This window comes from Phyllostomus discolor, chromosome 4 (assembly GCF_004126475.2).
Source record: "Phyllostomus discolor isolate MPI-MPIP mPhyDis1 chromosome 4, mPhyDis1.pri.v3, whole genome shotgun sequence".
NCBI classification, from domain to species: Eukaryota; Metazoa; Chordata; class Mammalia; order Chiroptera; family Phyllostomidae; genus Phyllostomus; species Phyllostomus discolor.
The window spans coordinates 204,049,281-204,071,218 of record NC_040906.2 but is presented as its reverse complement, the minus strand read 5'-3'; the positions used below and the strand labels follow the sequence as shown (position 1 = coordinate 204,071,218).

At 54.6% G+C, this 21,938-nt stretch overlaps 2 protein-coding genes across 5 annotated transcripts in view; one reads left to right on the top strand and one right to left on the bottom strand.

Moving 5' to 3' along the window:
- The first annotated feature begins 8,834 nt into the window (after window positions 1-8,834).
- Window positions 8,835-15,853, top strand: DYNLT1 (dynein light chain Tctex-type 1). The gene is made up of 5 exons (XM_028510488.2): window positions 8,835-8,926; window positions 11,595-11,636; window positions 14,484-14,607; window positions 15,031-15,108; window positions 15,400-15,853. Exons 1-5 carry the CDS (start codon window positions 8,900-8,902, stop codon window positions 15,468-15,470), a joined length of 342 nt encoding a protein of 113 aa, XP_028366289.1. The 5' UTR covers window positions 8,835-8,899; the 3' UTR covers window positions 15,471-15,853.
- A 1,809-nt stretch (window positions 15,854-17,662) lies between these two features.
- Window positions 17,663-21,938, bottom strand: part of TMEM181 (transmembrane protein 181) — a 51,091-nt gene continuing 46,815 nt past the window's right edge. For 3 of the 4 annotated variants that reach the window (XM_028510293.2, XM_036024946.1, XM_036024947.1), the window contains exons 15-17: window positions 20,918-21,007; window positions 20,050-20,116; window positions 17,663-19,657 (exon numbers count right to left, since the gene is read on the bottom strand). In XM_028510293.2, coding sequence (XP_028366094.1) covers window positions 19,579-19,657; window positions 20,050-20,116; window positions 20,918-21,007 — 236 coding nt within the window. In that variant the 3' untranslated portion in view covers window positions 17,663-19,578. Of the gene's footprint in view, window positions 19,658-20,049; window positions 20,117-20,718; window positions 20,810-20,917; window positions 21,008-21,938 lie in introns of all 4 variants that reach the window. The other variant, XM_036024945.1, reaches the window with a different exon arrangement.

The following is a 21,938-nucleotide window of genomic DNA, read 5'->3' as shown; positions in this document are numbered from 1 at the left end:
CCCCCCAAACCACACGCAGGAGCTCTCACACACCGACAGCACACATGCTTGTGAGAGGCAAGACCGAAAGACCACGCTGCCGCTGCTGACATCACTACTGAAATGTTGCACCCCCGCTGAGAAACGACCCCCCCCCCCCAGATGGCAGAGGCTCCGAATGTTCAGTGTTTCCACACTCGCGGGGGTGTCCCAGAAACCTCTGGTGTGAATGGCGGACCACACCTCCAACGACAGCCGCCAACTCAGCGATCGCTTTGGAACAGGACTGGCAGGGACTTTGGGGGCTAAACGTCGCCGAAGCTCAACACACACACACACGGAACATGACACAAAGCACAAGCGTGGCTTGGTACCGTTTCCCAAACTGAACACACTGCCATCAAGACACCAAACTTTGCCAGCATCCCCGGAAGTTCTCATTGGAGAATTAGACTTTATTGTATGACCGTCAGAAAAAATTGATCTATTGTGTTATTGGTGGGATGCGTCATTTTTGGCTGTAATGAACAGCGTGGCTGCGAACAGTCTCCCGTAGTCTCTCGGGTGGGTGTTCCCACGTGTTTCTGTCGGTGACGTGCCTGGGAGCGGAACGGCCGTGTCATAGGTCAGACGCATGTGTGGTATCTGCAGATGCTGCCCACACGTTTCCTGAGTGGTCATTCTCACACCCCTCACCAATGCTCCACAGTGTCTGCCTTTCTGCCTTCTCCACCCCGGTGGCTCCGTATGGCATTATGGCTTTAATTTCATGTCCCCGGTGTTTTGGGTAGCTGGGTAATCTGAGCCTCATTCTATAGGTTTCTTGGTCACTTGGAGATCTACTTTGATGCTGGGCTTGCTCAAGTGCTCTGCCTGCTTTGCTACTGGGTAATCTGTCTTTCTGATAGTGATTTGTAGAAGTTTTTAGGTACTCTGGACGTGAGTGCTGTGTCAGATGTTTATATTGCCAACATGCTTTTCCCACTCCGTGAACTGGTTTTTTCATTCCCTTCAGGGGTTCTTTTGAGGGTCTAGACTCCCTCTTGAGGGTGAACTAGTGTGGCCTCTAATGGAGAAGGCGTGATTCGGGCGGCGGGCGGACACTGCGTGGCCCCGGGGTCCCTCGAGACCCCTGAGCGCTCCTGGAACCTGGCTTCCTCCTCTGTACATGCGGCTTGCTGGGACCGCCCCTTTGGCTCTACAGGTCTGAAACCTCACTCTTCCCTGCCCGGGGGACCACAGCTCCAGATGGTGACTTCCGTCAGGGGAGAAGCAGGAGTGGGCAGGAGGGGGTGGTGGGCTGGGAAGGGCTAGAATGACAAAAGGGAGGAGGGAGTTAAGGGAGTGAGTTCTGGGCTGAGACCGTCTGGACTGACCCTGAGCAAACCGCCCGCCTCCCTGAGCCTGCTTCCTGGAGCGGGTCCCAAGGCTCCGCTCCCAGTTCAGAGTTCACTCAACTCACTCACGAGTGTTGAAGGTGCATCAACTAGACTAGGTCAGGCACGGCCAGAGATCATAGGTCCCGGGCCTAAGAGGATCCTCAATAAATAGTACTAATATTACTACTTTGTAACATAAGATACTGAATAAATCCATTCAGGAATGTTCGGGGGAAAGTGTTTTAGAAATGAGGGTAAACCGGAATAATGACTATTTAGCTAAGGCTGTTGTGATGAACACAACAGACTGGAGAGAGTTAAATAACAGACATTCATTTTCTCATAATTCTGAGGCCTAAAGATCGTGGTATTGGCAGGGTTGATTCTTCCGAGAATGTCTCCCCCTTATCTGTGTCCAAATCTCCTTTTCTGAGAAGGACACAGTCATTTGGAAGTCATGTGTTTGGAAGTCACTTAACACCTTTAAAAACATACTGTATTTATTTATTTTTAGAGAGAGGGGAAGGGAAGGAGAGAAACATCAGTGTGTGGTTGCCTCTCACGCGCCCCCTACTGGGGGCCTGACCTGGCCCACAACCCAGGCATGTGCCTTGACTGGGATCAACCCTTCGGTTCGCAGGCCAGCACTCAGTCCACTGGACCACACCAGCCGGGGCTTAACGTAACACCTTTTTACAGAGATTTTTTTATTTATTTTTAGAGAGCTGGAAAGGGAGGGAGAAAGAAAGGGAGAAATATGGATTGGTTGCCTCTCCCACACCCCCAACCGAGGACCTGGCCTGCACCCCAGGCGTGGGCCCTAGCCGGGAACCACACTGGCCGCCTTTTGGTTTGTGGGACGACGCCCACCCGCTGAGCCACACCAGTCGAGGCTAACTTAACACCTCCTCAAAGGTCCTCTTTCAAAATACGGAATGTCACATCCTGAGGTACTACTGGTGGTTACGACGTCCACATTGAAAGTTTGGAAGGGCCGTAATTCAGGTCATAACAGAATATATCAAAAAATATTTGGAACTTCTGGGTTTTTTTCTTTAAACTAAAACTTAAGCTTTATTGTTTAGGAAATGGGTTCCTAGTTTAATACATCGCCGTTGAAATACACATGCCTCTGTGTTACACGTTCAGCAGCTGTTCCTGGATGCCTGGCCCAGCCGCTCAGAACCATCAGACATCGAGGTGAACGAAATTCTAACAACGACAGAATCAAAGACACCACATCCATCCAGACGGGTAGGAGGGGCGCAGACTCGGGATGGGCTGGTCCCACGTCCACGAGTGGTGAACAATCAGGAGGGAAATTCTGGGAGCGAGGAGTCCCAGCCCCACACCAGGCCCCCCAGCTCGGGGTTCCAGTGCCAGGGAGATAAGTCCCCACAACCACTCGCTGCAAAAATTAGCAGGGATTAGGTCAGTGGAAGAAACTTTCAGAGTCCCAAGCAGATCCTCTTAAAGAACCTACACACGGACTTACTCAGACTCACTCCCCCTGAGCTCCACCACTGCAGTAGCAGCTGGAAAGGCACCGGGGCAAACAGGGAGGAACTGACGTGTCTGGTGTCAAGGCGAGAGCTGAGGGACAGCTTCCTCCAGACAAAGGTGGGCAGAGGCCATTGTTCCTTTCCTGAACCCTCCCTGCCCACAGAGCCACAGAGCTGGCAGGTCCTTATCTGAGACTCTGTCAACCTGGCTGCCACTGTTTGTCCCACCCTAGAGGTCCCCTGAGAGTCTGTTCCACCCAGTTTACAGTCCCACCTAAGTTGTTAACAGAGACTTTTCCATATGAATGGCTGATCTTGGGTCAGGATTCACAGCTTCCTAAACCCTATCAAACAAGCAATTGCTGGCCTCAGGGAGCCCCAGGCCTGGCACTAGCAGCAGCCAGCCTGGATCCACAGCGTGGCTCCACCTGGGAATCTCCAAGCCCAGCACAAGTAGCAGCCATCTTGGATTGCTGAGTAGCCCAGGCAGGGTGGCTCCAGGCAAAACACAGGTGGGGGCTGACCTTGGCCTGCACCACCTGGGTCACCCCAGACCCTGCACACCCAATGGACAGCTACAGACCACGTCGGAGCACCACCACCTGCCCCTGCACAGCTGATTCTCCACAGGTGACAGAGGTTGGTGGTCAGTGGTCACAGCCAGTCCTTGCAGCAAACTGGCCTGGATAAATCCCTCCCATTGACATGCCAACAACAACCAAGGCTCAACTACAAGAGGAGGGTCTACTCAGCCCACACAATGGGTGCACCTCATGCACCCAGCTTGGGTGATAGAGGAGGCTGTGCCACTGGACCCTATAGGCCATGCTACCAAGACAGGGAGTCATAGCACATAATACATAGAAACAAACACAGGGAAGCTGCCACAACAAGGAAACAAAGACACATGGCCCAAATGAAAAAAAAACCCACATCAAAACTGCAGAAAAAGAACTAAACAAAAGGGAAAGAAACGATCTACCAGATGCAGAGCTCAAAACACTAGTTATAAGAATGCCCAAGGAACTTAGTGAGGACCTCAGCAGCATAAAAAAGATCGAGGCAGAAACCAAGGATTCACTAATTGAAATAAAAAGCAGTTTACAGGGAAACAACCGTGGAGTGGATGAAACTGAGAATCAAATAAATGATTTGGAACATAAGGAAGCAGAAAACAACCAATCAGAACAACAAGACCAAAAAAAAAAGAACTCCCCCCAAATGAAGGCAGTGTAAGCAGCCTCTGGGACAACTTCAAGTGCTCCAACATTTGCATCATAGGGGTGCCAGAAAGAAAAGAGAAAGAGCAAGAAGTTGGAAATCTATTTGAAAAAATAATGAAAAAAAGCCCCTAATTTGGTGAAGGAAATAGACATGTAAGTCCAGGAAACGCAGAGAGCCCCAATTATGATGGATGCAAAGAGGCCCTCTCCAACATACATCAGAATTGAAACGCCAAAGGTTAAAAAATAAAGAGAATCTTAACAGAAGCAAGAGAAAAGCACTTAGCTACTTACAGAGGAATTCCCATAAAACTATCAGCTAATTTCTCAAAAGAAACTTTGCAGGCTAGAAGGGATCGGCAAGAAATATTCAAAGTCATGAAAGGCAGGGACCTACAGCCAAGACTGCCCTAGTCAGCAAATATATCATTTAGAATCAAAGGGCAGATAAAGAGCTTCCCAGACAAGAAAAAAACTATAGAGTTCATCATCACCAAACCATTATTACACGAAATGTTAAAGGAACTTATTTAAGAAAAAGAAAATCAAAACTATGAATGATAAAATGGCAAAAAGTACATTTCTATCAACAGCTAAATCTAAAAAACAAGCTGAGCAGACAAGAACAGAGACAGAATCACGGATCCAGAGAGCATTTTGATGGTTAACGGCTGGGAGAGGGGTGGGGGGAGAGTGGGTGAAGAGGTGAGGGGATGAAGAAGTACAGACAGGCAGTTACAGAACAGCCACGGGGCTGTACAGTACAGCATAGGGAACTGAGGAGCCAAAGGGCTTATACACATGACCCATGGACGTGAACAGTGGTGTGGGGATGGCCTGGGGGAGTTGGGGTGCTGGGTGTAGGGGTGCCAATGGGGAAAAATCAGAACAGCTGTAATAGCATAACCAATAAAATATAGTTTAAAAATAAACAAACTGTGATGTGAAAAAATCCAGTGACCTAGTGCTACAGCGGGCGCAAGGAAGAGCCGGCAAAGCCGGGATAAGCCTGAGTGTTGACAGAGGGCAGGTTCAATTAGATCACGTCTGAAAGTAAAGTGAGCTGGCAGGGGGCCGGCCCCGGAATTAGAGCAGACGGCAGCGGAAGTCCGGGAGCGGCCGAGTGGTTGCGTGGGTGGGAGTCAGGCAGAGAGAGCGGGAAGATGCTAAATCACCCAGGGAAACCTCACGCGTGCCGTGTGCGGCAGGTTGTAGCACTCTTCTCCCTTAGGAGTCCCTGCCCTGTAAAGACAGGAGTGGACGTGAGACCTGCCCCCTGGACAATGAACCGTGTGCAGAGGTGGTACCTGCCACTGAGGAGCAGCACCTTCCTGGCCAACACTCAGCCACCGTTCGCTGTCTCCCTCTGGATGAGCCTGGAGTCACGCTGCTCCATCAGCCTGGTCCCGGCATGGAGAAGACAGGGGGCAGGGCCAAGCAGACCCTCCACACCACTCATGCAGTGTGAGGGACAACACATCTTTGTTGTCCTCAACGACCAAGCGTCTAGGGTCTTTTGTTTCTGCAGCTGAGCCTGTGCTGACGGACACAGTGTGAGTATTTGTTCATACGCACAGCACTGTCACACTATTCAATGCCTACTATAGGTATTAAATAGGTGGTATTAAATCCACTAGTCAGAACACATACCAGCTGAAGGCTCCTGCTTCTGCCTCAAGGTATCTTCAGTTGTTAATCTTGGGGAGGGGGGTCCTAGGGAAGGGGCAAGGTAGCCAGGCCTGGGAGGAGAAGGACCCAAGGGGCTCAGAGCAACAGCCATCTCCAGTTGGTACAGAGGTACTGCAGTCCCACTGTGCCCGCATTTCCCAGCTGACAGCATCTTGTTACCGTTTGATTTCTCAGCTTAGGATTCTCACTTGAGAAATGTGTCAGCCACAGGTTTATTTTCTGGGCCTGACAGCATTCAATTGCTGAGACTAGGGTGTTCTAGTACTACTAGCTTCATTGTTGTTATTATTATTATTATTATTATTATGGACTTAGCATGGTTCCATGGTGCATTGCGGTAACACACTCCCAGGCACAGGGAAAGGGTGGAAAACTGGAATGCCCACGGGGCCGGATCCGGATGGCGAAGGACTGTATGTCATAGACTGCACCAGGATATTGCAACGGCCACCTGGTGGCCGTTGATTTATTTCTCGAGATGACATGGCTAGGATTATCAGGCCCACACTTGCTACATAGAGGCATTGTCAGCACCAATCCCTATTTGTAAAGAGTCTGTGGTTAGGAGACTGGACTCGAAGGGTGAAACCACGCTCTACCTTCCAATCTAGAGCTAACTCCCAAATTGAAAGAACAAACCCAAGATTCACTCCACTGACTTACCGCGCAGCAACTAAACATTATTCTGAAATACGGCTGAATCCCAGCGATTTATGAGCAGCCAGGAGTCTGGTGGACACCCGTGCTTGGGCGATCAGGGCTGCTGGGAACGGCAGCCAGTGGACCCAGGGTCCCCGCGACTTGAAATGCCGCACCCCAGCACGCACATTCATCAGGCAGAGCACGATGCCCTGTCGCTGCATCTTCCCAAGCACTGACATCACTGAGCCTGGAGAATTCACCCTCCTGCTTACAGAAAAGTAGTTTAAAAAAACTCTCCTGGCTGGCGTAGCTCAGTGGATTGAGCGCGGGCTGCAAACCAAAGTGTTGCAGGTTCGATTCCCAGTCAGGGCACATGCCTGGGTTGCAGGCCACGGCCCCCAGCAACCGCACATTGATGTTTCTCTCTCTCTCTCTTTCTCCCTCCCTTCCCTCTCTAAAAATAAATAAATACAATTAAAAAATTTTCAAAAATTCTCCACAGAGACCATATCTTAGTCAACTTTGTAGCCTCGGGCCCAGCGCCGAGGCTGACACAAAGCAAATGCTCGGTGTATGTGTGTGCAGAAAAAAGTGAAGAAATGGTTCAGAAGATAAAGAGGCCAGTTTACCCACTTCTGGGGCAGACACAGTATACGGAACACCATAAGCATTTCACGGATGTTCTTTGATAGCTAAAAATGGAGTGGTACCCAGTGCATATAAGCTAAGTCATGTAAATCTTTTAAAATTCACACAAACGTGTTTCCTGTTGATGTGTGCACATGCGGGTGACTCTCAGTCACACTTTCACCAGGCCTCTGCATTACCAGCGCCCTATCCCAGAGTCACCCGGGACCTTCGCTTGGGTTCAGGCGTTCTCAAAAGGCTGTGGAGCAATTTTTAAAACACGTCCCAAACCTCACGGTCTCTCGTTGCAGATGCTCACCTGCTCACTCTTGCTTTGCACATCATTCTGAGACACTCAGCTCCTCCAGGTTTGCAGCAGAGGAGGAAATCAGAAGGGACTGGGAAGGTCCCTGCTTGGCTCAGGAGGGTGGTACCCCCAGGGCCCCAGGAGCAGGCAGGTGGGGTCAGGTGACAGAGAAGAGCACTTCAAATGGATCTCAGGGAAAGCTGGGAGTGTCAGGAAGACAAAACAAAGACATGTGAGAAATAGAATCACGGGCACACTGAGGCACAAGGCTGAAATGTGGAACAGGAGAGCTGAAACCAGATAATAAGAAGAGAACAAAACTTAGAATGTCAAGAAAGTTCAGAATCCGAGAAGGAGGAAGCACGTGGTGGAGATCACTCGGTCCCCACCAGCAGGTCCCTCGCTCAGGCCAGATGTCCAGGGCACAGCAGCCTGTGGCCTTCACAGCTCTGCCTTCCTCTCTCCGCCCGTTTCCCACAAGGAGGCAGGCGACTGTACCTTCCTCAGGCCCCCATTCTCTGCAGCTGGGTATGAGGCAGAACTGAACACTTGTGGGGAAAGCGTGCTTTCATTCAGCAAATTTTCACTGGGCACCTACTATGGGCCAGGCACAATTGAAGTGAATAAATTAGTGAATAAATTAGATTCTTTAGAGCAGAAACAAGCATTGCTGATGGATTGAATGTGGGCTCTGCAGCTTAATTCCACCAGGTCTCAGGGTCTTGTGGCCAGCTCTTCCTGGGGGGATGGGAAGTGGGTTTTAGCAACTGTGCTTTGGAGAGGTAAGAAGTGACAGCTTGACTTCAAGGGCTAAAACCAGAAAAAAACAGTTGGTAAAGTGACACATCTTAGCCTCAGAGTCCGTGCAGGCACAGCCCTTCTTGGAGAACATCGCGCTGGAGTGCGGTGCAGTGACTAATTTCCACAAAGACCCCTGTATACAAGTCAAGTGTACATCTAAGTCATTCTGGGTAAGGCAGCCAGGAAGTGTGCAGCGTTTTACAAATTTTCCACCGAAAAATATTTTTTTTCACTGGTGCTTAAAAAAAATGGGTTTTTATGGAAAACTTGCCTCCCCAAAGGAAGTTTTCTAGCAGAGCTGACGTTTCTTAACCTTGGACCCCCAGAGGGACTGTAACCAACAACATCTCACGCTGCCCATGAAGGTTCGAAGTCACGTTACAATTTGTTAGGAGGCGTCCAAGTCCGTCCGAATATTCCAAAGAATCCACACAGCCCAGTACAAGCGGGAGGAAGGGGCCAGGACGTCTCTTCCCTCCCGAACTGGCCGTGTACACTTGTTTCAGTTGCTGCGGTCCAGCCAGCTGCCGCTCAGCTCCCTCGCCCACCGCCCGGGGAGGACGAGAAGCGGAGATAAACCCGAGTCTCTATCTTCCGAGCTCCTTAGCACCAGGAGAAGGGCTGGGCCCCGCGGCGGGCGTGGGCGGGGCCAAAGGAGGCGGGGTCTAGGGCGGGGCCTAGGGCGGGGCCTTGGTGCGCCGGCGCAGTGCGCTCTGCTTGGGGAGGCGGAGGCGAGGCGCCGGAGGAAAGATGGAAGACTTCCAGGCTGCGGAAGAGGTAACCGCCGGGTCGGCGACGGGAAGGGTAGCGGCCGGGAGCCCACGCCCGGGTGGGCAGCGGCACCCAAGGACGTGTGTGGGCACCTGGGCGGCGTCTGGACGTGAGTAACGGCCGTCCCCTGCGCGGGCCGAGGGCCGAGAGCTTCCCGGTGACCCGGCCCGGCCAGCTCGGGGTGTTGTGGACCTGCCCGGGGGGCGGGGCGACGGAGGGGCCCCGGCGCGGCGCCCGCCCCGTGCGCCGCACACCCCTCGCCCCGCGCCGCCCCGGCGTCCGGCTCGCACCTTCGGGGCGCCGAGAGTGAAGTCACTCGTTTCTTAGCGATGCAGACCCCACTCCAGAGGGACAGACACGCGTGAAACGCGCGTACAGTCACAGCTCTCAAGTCCCCTCACCAGATCCGACGCTGGGCCCCCTGCAAAATGTAGACGTGCGTGGTCGGAGCACCTGCCTTTGTCTTCCGTTCCGCACCTCGTGCTTCGGTGCGGGGCTCGCCGCCGCTGGGGCCACCGCCGGCTGCTTCAGTCTGAGTTTGAGCTGCTCTGCGTGTGTGTGTGCGTGCGTGTGTGTGCGTGCGTGTTTGTGTGTGTGTTGGGGGGCGCGTTTCATTGCGCTAAGGAAGACGGGGGAAGCGTAAAATGTACAAGTATTTGCCAAGCCGAAGACACCATGGTGACGGTGTGCTGCCGAAATGGCTTTTCTTCGGGCGGAGACGCTCCCAGGGACTGTGTGCAGCTGCTGGCGGCTGCTGCTGCGGAAGAGTAGTGGCCCGTTTTCTTCCGGCTAAATGAGTCTGGTTAAAATTCAAATAAACCGAGTCTCGTGTATGATGCAGCTTGTCAAAAACACACACTGTAGGTACATTTGGTAGGTTTGATTTTTTTTTTTAAATTTAGTTTAAGCGGGCATGTTTTTTGGGAGGATTGTTGTCTTAAGGACTGATCCTGGAGCTTCTGTTAGGATCCAATTTCTGAGCCAGCAGGGTCGCCGCGGGTGGTCGGTGCCGGGGTCGTTGGGAGAGGCGGCTGGGGAGCAGCCGGTAGAGTGGAGCCTTGCCTGTGAACTGGCGGAGTGTCGGGCACGGCCGGCACTGTAGGGACTGGCAGGGCACACTGTGCGCTCTGACTCGGGGCCCTGCCCCGGCGGTGGCTGTGGCTCCACGGTTCCCGATCGCAGTGGACTGTCCGTGAAACCAAGGGGCTGAACAGAGTGACCTGTGCGTCACACAGGGACAGCCCCGCAAGGACGAGGCTGGCTCTGTCCTTTCTAGCAGGTGTGTGCGGTCTTTACTGACCGCGCCGCCCTCCTGCCGGTCCCTGCACGGACGCCCTTTCTGCGAGCGTAGCCTCTGGCTCCCTCACTCCTGTCCACGGCGTTTGCCTCCCCTGCAGACGCCGAAAGTGCCGGCGGGGTCCGCACACCTGCTCTGCCTTCTCCTGAACGGTCCCTGGAAGGCCCTTAGGCGCTTTCATGCTTTGCCCACAGGGGAAGTTACACGGGGGCTTTACCGGGTGGTCTAGGGCCACTGAAGTCCCTTGGAAGGACCCGCTGAACTTGGAGACGTAACTTAATCTCTAAAACACTGCGAATCTTCACCAGCTGGCTGAGCTGGCTTTGTCTCCGAGTTTGACTTCTGTGTACATACAGCACGTGAGGGGGCCTCGGCCGTCAGCTCCTGACCCTGCTGGAGAGAGAGGGGCACTGCGAGAGCAGGCCGCGGTGCTCAGCGCCGCCAGCAGGGTGGAAACTCAGGACCGGAGAGCAGCAGGGCTTCCCACCTTCGCTGCCCCTGGAGGGCACCCCGACCACCACCGGCCTGGGGGGGCGTGGCCAGACTGAGTACTGTTCCGGGGCTCAGACGGAACCTGCGCCCACTCACAGGCACCACACGTGGAAGGAAAGGAGGGACCATTTATAAGCTCCTGGCACTAGATTACCACCGGCAGCCCACTGCCCCCATCCGACCCTCTGCCCCTGGCCGGGCCAGCAGCTGAGTGTGTGGGCCCACAGGAGGACAGCGTGGAGAAAGGAGAAGAACCCAAACATCAGTTTTAAGTTTACATCAGGGAAAGGGTCAGTTAATTTATACAAAAGTCAAGTAACTGCCCTGGCTGGCGTAGCTCAGTGGATTGAGCGCGGGCTGGGAACCAAAGTGTCCCAGGTTCGATTTCCCAGCCAGGGTACATGCCTGGGTTGCAGGCCAGAACCCCCAGCAATCGCACATTGAATCCCCCCCCCCCCTCTCTCTCTCTCCCCCCCCCTTCCCTCTCTAAAAATAAATAAATAAAATCTTAAAAAAAAAAGTCAAGTAACTTATGAAACTTTGGTATTTGTCAGTGATCCTAGTGGCCAGTTTAAACGGATGGAGACATGAAATTCTAGTTTAAAGTCAGCTTTTTGGATTATGGCACTATTACAACAAAAACACCTTTAAATCATACATACGAGAACTGCAGCCTCCTGGTGCCACGCCCAGCTCTGTGACCCTCAGAGAGCCACGCAGTGTTTCTGTTTGTGATGTTTTCTTCAGTGGAAGGAACGGTCTGGTCACACCATTTCTAAGGTCTTCATTTCCAAAGTGTGTTCATTACCTAAATTTGCATTAACCAGTGCTCCGGTGGATATGAATCTCACATCAATCAAACTTCGCTCGTTTTCTTCCTTACAGACTACTTTTGTTGTGGACGAAGTGAGCAACATTGTGAAAGAGGTAAGAGGAGAAATGGCTGCTTTTAAAATATTTGATTAATGGTTTATGTGAGTGAAATTATGTGTTTTAAATACTGTCTTGGAATTGTTTCAACTGAGCCTGTGTTTTGGCATTTCAAATAACAGTTTTTACTTCAATGAGTATCTAAATAAGAATTAACTCCCATATTATGTAAATTATATATTTTAAGTCAGACAGGAAATTTTATACGCTAGCGTTACTGAGTGTTACAAGGCTTGGGTCTGTCACCTTTTAGGATAGAAGGCCCATGGTGTGCAGGTAAGCGTTCCCAGTGTTGTACAGAGAGAGCGTGTTGAACAACTCACTCTCGACCTGGTGGTTCTTTCCTTACGCTCCTGAACTGCCCACTTTACCTGGGTGTGGTCAGTGTCCCTTAGATAGTGAGGAGGGGAGACAAAGAGGGGATACTTGTTCTTCACTTATTGCAGAAAAAACACAGGCTGAGCGGGAGTGCAGGGGAGGGTCCTCCGGAGTCTCCAGGGCGGGGCGGGGAAGGCAGGAGAGCCTCTAGTAGCCGCACTGGAACAGACGACCTGGCACGGCCTGTGGGTGCCCCACCCAGCAGGTGCCCCGCCCAGTGAGGTCAGGGCTGGACCCTGGAGTGGAAAGGAACCGCATGGGCTCAGCCAGGAGGGGCAGGCCTTCCGGGGAGCAGCCAGCCCGTGCAGCGGCCCTGTGGCAGCGTGTGCCATGTGTCTGAGGGACTAGGCAGGGCCGGGCCAGGGACTGGGGGGCGGGGGCTGAGTGCTGGGCGGCCTGAGGCAGGAGGGAGGCTGGAAGGGGTTTCCCCATGCCGTGTAAGGTGAGCAGACAGTCAAGCCAGCTGGCTACAAGGCCATCAGATAATCCAAGCCAAATGGTGCTGCCTGAGGTCACAGGTCTGCCTCGGGATCATCCTCATGCAGATCCTAATGCTGGCTCCTGCCAGAGTGATAAAGCACCACATACGATTTTCGGCATTGGATGTGACTGCTTTAGTTGCCTTCCACCTTTTTTCCCAGAGTATTTCTTACGGCAGGGGTAGGGGAGCAGGAACTGGGTGGGTTGCACTAGATCTGTGGGCAGTGGCACTGGTTACGGCGTATCCTTTGGCCTCACTTGTTTTGTGTGTTGGTTTTGACTTGGTCACCAGGCAGCAGGACCGTTGAAGGGGACCGCCCCAGTCTCCCCGGAAACAACAGTTAACGTCACAGTGTTAGGTGAACTGTGAACTCGAGCTAGTGGAAGTGTTGGCTAGCAGTCAGTTTGGGTGGGTCCAAATTTGCAGGCAGGTTTGTCTCTTTCCCTGAAAGACAGTGAATCCCTAAGTGTGTGTGGAGGGTCCCCAGAGGTAGAGCTGTAGCTTGAGCAAAGGTCCGTGGGCAGTGCCCTGATCTAGTAGTAACCTGTCCCCTTTCACCCAGGGGCTCCCGTGCCCCCGCCCCACCCACTGTATGCTGTGAGCTGGGGAGGGAGGAGGGGGCGGCAGAGACCGAAGGAGCTGACAAGTGGGCGGTGGGGGGTGAGGGAGCCGGGTGCCAGCCGACCTGTGTTCACATGACTACTCGGAGTGCCAGGATAAACAGAACTTCCCTAGGTAGAAATCAAGGCGTGGCAGTAGGTAGCTTTGTGCTCCTCAAAGCAAGATCACTGGGCTTATGCCCTAGGCAGGAGCCCTTGTCACCTGGGGCACGACTCAGGTCCTGGCACTGTTTTTCTCTGCAGGCCTCAGGGCAGAGCTTGGTGATAGCTTATTATAGGTCATAACTTGTCATAAAAACTCCGCATTCTGGTTTCCAGCCCAGAAGTCAGAACAAGGGTAGAGGAGAAAGCTATCAGAAGCAGGCACGCTGGCATCAGCACAGCAGGCTCAGAAAATGGCCAGATGGGAATGTCCTGACCCTGACCCTGAGCAGGAGGAGGAGTGGGCGCTGGGTGTTTCCCTGAATGACCTTTGACATGTGTGCGCAGCCCGAACCCTCCTCCGAGTACAGCATTGCAGCGAGAGGCCAGCACTGCGAGAGGCTGGGAAATCTGCACGAAAGAAGGAATGCATCAGAGACTTACACTTTGGAATATATAGGCCCACTCTTTAGTTATGTGAAAAAAATACACTTACGTGGTAACATATTCCCAGAAAATGCTGGATAGAGGAAGGATTTATAAACACAATTACTTTTTTGTATGTTGGAGGGGTTTGTACGTTGTTAATTGTACAGACAACTGATACAGATTCCCGTCTTTAAGATACTTTTAAGAAAGGAATAGACAACAGAAAATATTTTCCAGTGTCATAGGAGAAGTGTTGCTATTCTGTAGCTACCAATAGCAACAATAAACACTAAATTCAGTCAAAATGTTGGCAGACCCTATCTAATCATGAATTCTTAAAAACAAATGTAAGATTATTTAAATATGACACTGTTAAAGAAAAGGTACACGGCGGTACCTTGGCACTAGTGGGTAGGTGTACTTCCTTCCGGGGCTCAGGAGGAGTGCAGAAACTGACGAGCGCCCAGTGCTGCGACCCCATCTCTCGCGGGCACTGCTGTGCTGTGACTCACGCAAGTTCTAGCAAGTGGGACGAGCCCCGAGAAGTGCCGAGTGCCGAAAAATGGGTTTTTTTTTCCTCATTAAAATGTGACAAGCACAAGGTTTGACGAGTTCTGAAGCTGAGTACCGAGGTATGGCTGTGTTTGGGAAGGAGTCCTTATGGAGACAGATAAGCTTACAGTCTTTGCAGACTGTATTTCAGCGGTTCTTAGGGCGGAGGGCCGCAGGAGCGACCGCAGGGCGTCGGGGCACGTTCTGCCGGGAAAAGTGACCGCCCCGTACTTCGTCCCGCAGGCTATCGAGAGCGCCATCGGCGGCAACGCCTACCAGCACAGCAAAGTGAACCAGTGGACCACCAACGTGGTGGAGCAGACTTTGAGCCACCTCACCAAGCTGGGGAAACCATTTAAGTACATTGGTAATAGGTTTTGTTTCTCGTATCTGTTTGTGCTGGTTTTTGAAATGCCGCTCGGAGGCGGGTCTGGTGTCAGGAGAGAGTGACCGTGTCGCCCAGCCTCCAAGTTCCCCGTAGAAGTGTCACTGGTGTTGTGCGCACCGTTGTACCCTAGAGCGCCCCTGCCATGAACTGGCCGGTCTGGCCGCTGGGGCCACCGAGGGGACACACCACGGGGTGTCGTGGGGTTTCAGCTCAGACGCGCTCGGAACGAGCGTGCAGGGAAGGGCGGGGACGTGCAGGATCTGTCGGTGTCTGCAGGGCCAGGCGGCCTCCCCTCAGTTTCACCGTGAGCGTCCTCCGTGTGACCGACACACGCGGGAAGTGGGCAAGATGAAACTCGGGTTGCCAAGCAGATTTTTCTAATAGACGTTGTTCTCGTTGAAGTGACCTGTGTAATTATGCAGAAGAACGGCGCAGGGCTGCACACGGCAAGCTCTTGCTTCTGGGACAACTCGACCGACGGTACGTCCTGCCCTGGGCCTCCGAGGGTTTCGCGGTGCCTCCCTGGGCCCCCCGAGACCTGGCTTGTCCAGAGCGGGGCTTTATGAGCTGTGCGCTTGGGCGTTGCGTGTCTGGGGGTGCGTGGCGATGCATTTTTTTATCCGAGTCACCTTTTAAAACATTTTGAAGAGACTTGCCAACCTTCTTTATTTGTGGACCACCAAGAGGTACCTCCCGGGGTGTTCGGGCCCTGCTGGGAGAAACCGGTGTCGGGGGTGTCTCGCTGACCGTGGTGGCGCCCTCTGCCTGCAGGGAGCTGCACCGTGCGGTGGGAGAACAAGACCATGTACTGCATCGTCAGCGCCTTCGGGCTGTCCATCTGACCGCATCCGCCTGGCTCCTCCTCCTCCTCCTCCTCCTCCTCCTGTCCCGGTGTTTCTTGTCCGTCTTCGCCGCCCGCCGGGAGCCCAGCGCACACACACCTGTCCTGTCCTCTCCGTGTCTTCTGTGGCGCGCTCACAGGGTAGAGAAGGGACCAGCCGACCGCACGGGTCCATGATCAGCACGCCCTCGGCCAGAGGCCCACTCTCCCCGGGCAGGCGGGGCCGACGCCCCTCGTGCGGTCTCCGGACCTCTCTGCCCACAGGTGCTAAAACTCCGGTCCCCTCTCGCGCAGCCTTCTCTACTCTCTGAAGCGATCCAGACACACTAGTTTTCCATACTTTGTACTTTTGCTAGAATAAATTAATCCAATTTGAAGTTTGAATTTTTCTTTGTAGTCTAGCATCACAGATGAGTTCTTCATATTTAGTCAGTGGCTTGAGCATCTGTAACACCGTAAAAAGTGAAAACAAAAGCCTCGACTCGGCTCTGGTCCTCTGCAGTACAAGGGTTTGCTAGCATCGCCCGCCGGACCAGGACCCCGGCGGCCTCGCTGTGTCCCGGTCCGAGTTCTGGCTCCTCTCGGGCCTCACGCCCTTCATCCTGAAGCTCCCGCTTCCACAGCCTGGGGGGGGGGGGGGGGGAGCGGGCCGGCTGACTCCAGTGTGATGTGCGCCCTGGGGCCAGTCTGCAGCTCGTGCCCGGCTCTGGGCAGCCCTCCCGCGCACAGTGCTGCCGCACCTCAGGGCGGGGCTCACAGGTGCCTTCACGGGCGTCCCTTTCATGCCTGCGGCAGTTAACACCATCACTCACAGGAAATGTGTTCGAAGGTCATCTGATCGACTTAAAGTCACACCCAAGGATGTAAGGGGGTGGGCCCCACATCCGGGTCTTGGGACCTCCCCTTTGTGTTCCTCTGCGGCCACGTTACCATGGGAACAAAGACACCTCCGTGTCCACGTGCAAAGAGCAACTGCTACACACAAAAGCAACTGCTCCACGTGCAAAGAGCAACTGCTACACAACTGCTGCTCACATTAAAAGTCGATCAACATTTACCAGCAAGGTAGTCTCGGAATGAAGCCACTCCCAGAGTCTGCCATAAATAAACATTTATTCACTGGTAATGAATTACAGCGCCCATTCTGTGACTGGGGTTGCTGTGCTCACCAGCACAGCTCTGAGATCTAATACACAGCTCTGTCCTTTTGGGCTTAAACTTCATTTTATTTTACAAATATTTACAGTGTTTGTAAGAAGGCAGTTTTCAGTAGCAGAAAATCCTGTGGTTCATAGTACAATATGCTAGTTACCAGTGTATCTGAGACACAGGAGGTCAGGGTGACCAGGTAACGAGACGGGACAGACCAGAGCAGCTTCTCTTCAGCCCGGGGAGGAGACGGTTTTCAGAGTCTGACTCTAAGGCAGCTGGTCCCTGAAACCCTCAGAATTCAGGTCCAGCCTTCACCAGCTGTCCCTTCAGTCGCCACTTCCGTGAGCGTCTAATGAAGAGTCACCACATTACCACCTGTTTAATGCGGCTGCACCTTCAGTTCATGGAATACTGGAGGCTGGTGACGTCTCCCAGTCCGCCCCTGGGGCAGGCTGGGTGTACGTGATGTGTCTAAACTTACTGCGATCTGTGACTGTGTACAGAAACGATCTCACAAGTCTTGAATGCATTTTTACATCCCCTCTCCTAGCCTTTCAGACGGGGCTCCAGGGAGAGAAAACCGCCTCACTCCACTGCTGTAATGATTTAATAGTAAGTCAAGAACCACCATTACCCACGTGGATAATGGAGCCCTCCCTGGGGACACCGGAGTACCTGTGGCCCTCTCCCAGGTCCCCCTGGACTGGGCCAGTCTAGGACGTCATCCCGAAGATGACGCTGTTCAAGCTGGTGCCGTGGAAGAACTCAAGTCAGCCCTTGGAATGGAGAATTTAAGTTGGCAAAACCGTGATGCCGTCCAAGAAAAAAAAATTTTTTTGCTACTGTCCAAGTTGCTGGCAGATTTTAGTGTTTTGACTGGACACCCAGGGCACGTAAAGCCTCACACTTTACACACAGTGGCCGAACACACTTCGGTCAGACTCCACGTGGACTGTGCAGCACGCTGACGAGTACGGCACACCAGGCAGAGAAACTGAAAACGCATAATTTAAGAATTTTCCCCTTAAGCATTTTTTTGTAAATTTTTTTCCCAACTTAGTTACAAAAAAGAAATACGCCCACATTGTTCATTTCCATGACCCGATGCCGTGAGGAACCGATGTACGAAGAGATCGGTCGTCAGTTTAAAACCACACTACAGGCCAAAGTCCAGTTCTAAAAAGTTCTAAGCCGTGTGACTAGATGCCTCACATATTTTACATTTACTGATAAATAACAGCATTCCAAATTATGGACAATTATTTTATAATGATTCAAATGTAAACTATATCACATACTAGAATACATTAATCAGTACAAGTTTCTGTGTAGTTGGTCATGATAGAAGTTGTAAAATTGGGTACCAAAAAATTTTTCAATATCTGAGTCCACAGAATCAAAAAAAAATTACCATTGCGAATGTAGAAAACCATGTAAACTTAAATTACCCTTGCAATAATGCAGTTGTTTTAATTCAAACATTCATATTTACAGGGTTTTAAAAACATGTCAGTGGAATCCACACTGAAGGTGTGTTACCATCGGTGTTCAGAAAGGAAAGCGCGGAGTCGGCGGGGGCGGTCCCGGGAAGGGCTCTGTGAGGCTCCAGCGCCCCCTGGAGTGGGGTCGAGCTGTAGTGTGGGCGGCAGCCGCCGCAGCGTGAGTGTGCAGGTGGAGGACCCGCAGGTGGCGTCTGCAGGGCGCGCAGTCCTCTCTGAGACCAAGAGGGCACCCACCCAGCAGGGTGGCTGCCGTGGTCACATGCTGACAGTCCAGGAGAAGACACGAGCGAGCCAACCGGCAAAAGCAGACGCGGCGTCTCTGCCAGAGGAGCGGCAGTCCCCGAGGCCTGCCGGGCTGCCGCGGGTTCGGCAGCCCCACACGACCCTCCATCCCGCAGGGCGAGGCCCGCCTGCCGGGCCACCACCAGCGGGACAGGCCCAACAAGCCACCCCTGCCGAAAGGCATGCTCCCTTCCACCATCTCCAATGCTTTTCCCCAGTGAGAAACAACTACTTTCTGGCAGTAAAGAGTCTGTAATAGATCGGTCGTTTGTTTTATTTTAAAAAAGTAAGAAAGCTCTGCTGGGTGTCCCTCACAGCAGAGCCGCAGAAGTGCCTGCTTCCTGGAACACAGTGGGGGCTCGCTCCCTCTGCCCAGCCACAGGGGCGTCCACGCACCCACGTGCGTGACGCTCACGCACCCGCGTGCAGACACAACCCCGGGAAAGCTACGGCAGCGAGCCCTTCCCCACTGGAGCCGCAGCCCGCCCAAGACCTCGCCCTTTCCTGGGAGACCGCACCGCGCCCTCCTCGGAACCCCGCGGCACGGGCCGGCTCGGGTGGGGGAGGGCTGCAACCTGCCTCCCTGCCGCTGCCCTCACGAGCCAGTCCGTCTGCATTTCTCGTCAACAGGAGATGCTGGCCACCGACGGTGCCTGGTGGCCCGGAGCGCAGGCCACTCCGTGGGGAGGGCTCGCCCTCGGGAGGGAGCCGCACAGACCGCCTTCCCTGGGGCTCAGGGGGGCAAAACCGGAACCAGGGGGCAGGGGAGGAAGGGATGCCCCAGGGCTGCGGGCCTTGTTGGGAAGAACTTGCCACGAGCTGGGGGTTGGTAAGTCACTTTTTAATGAGCACGTAATTCTCTGGACTAAAAACAGGAGCAACGGCCCCCCTACACTGGAAACAAGCTCGCTCTCATCTGAAATCCTTGAAAAAGAACTTGGCCTTGTACTGGTGCCTCTCTTCCCAAAGAAACGCAGCCACTCTGACAGTGAATCTGGCCCAGTGTCGGAGTCTGTCCTGGGTTTCGGTTTCCCTTTCGAAATCATGTAAACACACAAGGACCAGGGGATCTCTGCTGGTAAGACAAGTGTGAAAGCGGGCGGGTCCAGAAGGCCAGGCGGTCCCTGCTGGGCAGGCTCCCCGACGACCCTCGACCCGCGGCCCGCCGGGAGCTCAGTCGCTGTCGGACCCCTCCTTGTACTGGGCCCGGAGCGCCTGGCCGTTCTGCAGGGGCATCTCTTCATAGTCGCTCCTGTCGCGAGAGAGACCCTTGACAGGGGTCCGCTTCCCACGGCTGTGACCCGCCCGCGCTGGCCTGCCGTTCTGACGAGAGCACTCTTCACAGCTTCCCCCTCTCCGCTCCTGCCGCCAGCCAGCCGGGAGTGCCCACGCCTCACCCCCGCCCGTCGCCGGGAAGCGCTGGCCTTCCTGGGGCCACCGCTCGCCGGGGGTGTTTCAGCGCAAAAGGCAGTAGTACCACCATTCCCTGTGAAGGTCGTGGAAGTCAACCACAGACCCCCGTGACACTGCCAGCCAGGAGAGACGTCCTAATGCCGTGAAAACCGTGTCAGAGTGTGGGGCCTGCTGGTCAGTAAACACGCAACGCCGGGCCGAGGGCTCGGCCTCCCAGGGACAGGGACTTACCCGTAGATGACGTCGTCATCGGAGTCGTTGAGCATGGAGAAGGCGGGGTTGTCCTTCAGCTGGGACTCTGGAAGCCAACAAGAGCGGTTCTGGTGTTACTGGAGGGAGGGCTGTCCTGGAAGGACGGGGGTCGGAAAGAGCTGGGCTCGAGTCCCAGCATCCACGCTGCACCAACCGTGTGACCCGAGCAAACCACTCCGGGCCCTGAGCGTGTCCTCTCGTCTGCCCGCCGGGCCAGCGCCACGCCTGGCACGCGGGGAGCCCACGAGCAGAGTGGAGCTACCCTGTCCTTTCCCTGAGTGCACTCGGGCAGGGGGGGCTGGGTCCACCTGCCCCACCCCGCCCTTCCTCCTGCCTGCAGCCAGCCACTGCCCGCCAGTTCCTCCCTCCCTGGACGGGAGTGTCGGGAACTTCCCACGAGGGTGCTCTGAGAATCACAGGACGTGGGGGTGGTCCTGACACACAAGGGACCCCTGCCAGGGTTCCACTAGAAAGAATGTATCCTGTTCACGCCCCGTGCGACTGGGCTGCTTTGCTCTGTTTGGTTGTGCTTTCTGGGGAGCAGGGCTGCATGTTCGGGCTCTCCTGCGCAGCCACGGCGCCCATGTTCGACAGGCCGTGTCCCATGAGGCCGATGGACATGCCCGATGGACACTGGGCCCCGCTTACCCAATGTGTCCATCTCGCGCTGCAGTGACACAGCCCGGGCTGCGCGGTGACCGCGACTCGGAGCTCACCCTTAGGGCAACCCTGGGCCTCTCTGCCGGACAGGAGGAGGGCAGCGCGGGTCAGGCCCGGCACCGGCACCCACGGGAACCCCAGGAGGCGCGCCCCGAACTCCCCAGCCGTCAGGCCCTGGGCGGCTCACCGTACAGGGCGGTCTTGGACGGCGAGTACACAAAGGCCAGCGTGTAGAGGTAAAAGTTCAGCAGGCCGTAGAAGGACAGGAACTCGGCTGGTGGTGCTGTCAAGGCAGCAAGCGGGCGCGGAGCGCTCTGAGTTCACACATCGGTCGGCGTCGGCTTCCGGTCTGCCTGCTCTGCCCCTGCCTGTCGCCCCCTTGACTACTGACCCCGAGTACCTCGGGGCCGTGACCCAGATCTTCGGGCGCCGGAGGGCAAGCCCATGGCCCGGGGTTACGATAACCTTCTAAGGTGACCTGCAGGTAACCGATTAACTGTGCTCTCGGCCACCCGCGGGAGCCTTTCAAGGTGACGGGACCCCACGTGACCCAGCAAAGGGCGGAGCCACACATACATGGGTGAACCCAGAACAAAGAGCTGGGTCCTCAACCTCTTCTGGATCAGACCCTTTGAGAGTCCGATAAAAATTCAGTGTGAAATTCAGCCATAAAAATCTGAAAAACCATGTGCTAGTTCTAAGGATGCCAGAGGCCCCGAGGACAGAACCCAAGCCAAGGATCAACCCCCAAGCATCCCCTGGATGTCCTCACGGCCAGGGCGACTGGAAGGCCCCCCCCTTGACCTCTCGGGAACCCGACGGAGTCCCTGTGAAGGCCACACTCAAGGTGCCCACGCAGGGACACACGGAGGCCCTGCCATCCTAAGAGCCCCTCCTGGAGACAGGCCTCAGCTGCCCTCGTCACCACACCCCGTGGCGCTGCCGCTGGGCACCGCAGGCTGACCGTGCAAGAGGCCAACCTCGGCCGCAGACACTGGGTCCCTGGGCGTGAACCCCCCACCCAGAAACTGCCCCGGGGACTGGCCTCCCCCTGCAAGCCTGAGCTGCTGCCTACAGAGGACCAGCAGGTCCCAAGGCTGTGGGGGCGCAGGGGGGCATGTGTCCCTGCAGATGGGGGTCCCCCAGGGGCTCCAAGGTGCAGGCCATGGTGGGGGGGGACCTGCCTCTTCCGGATGCCGACAGACCCC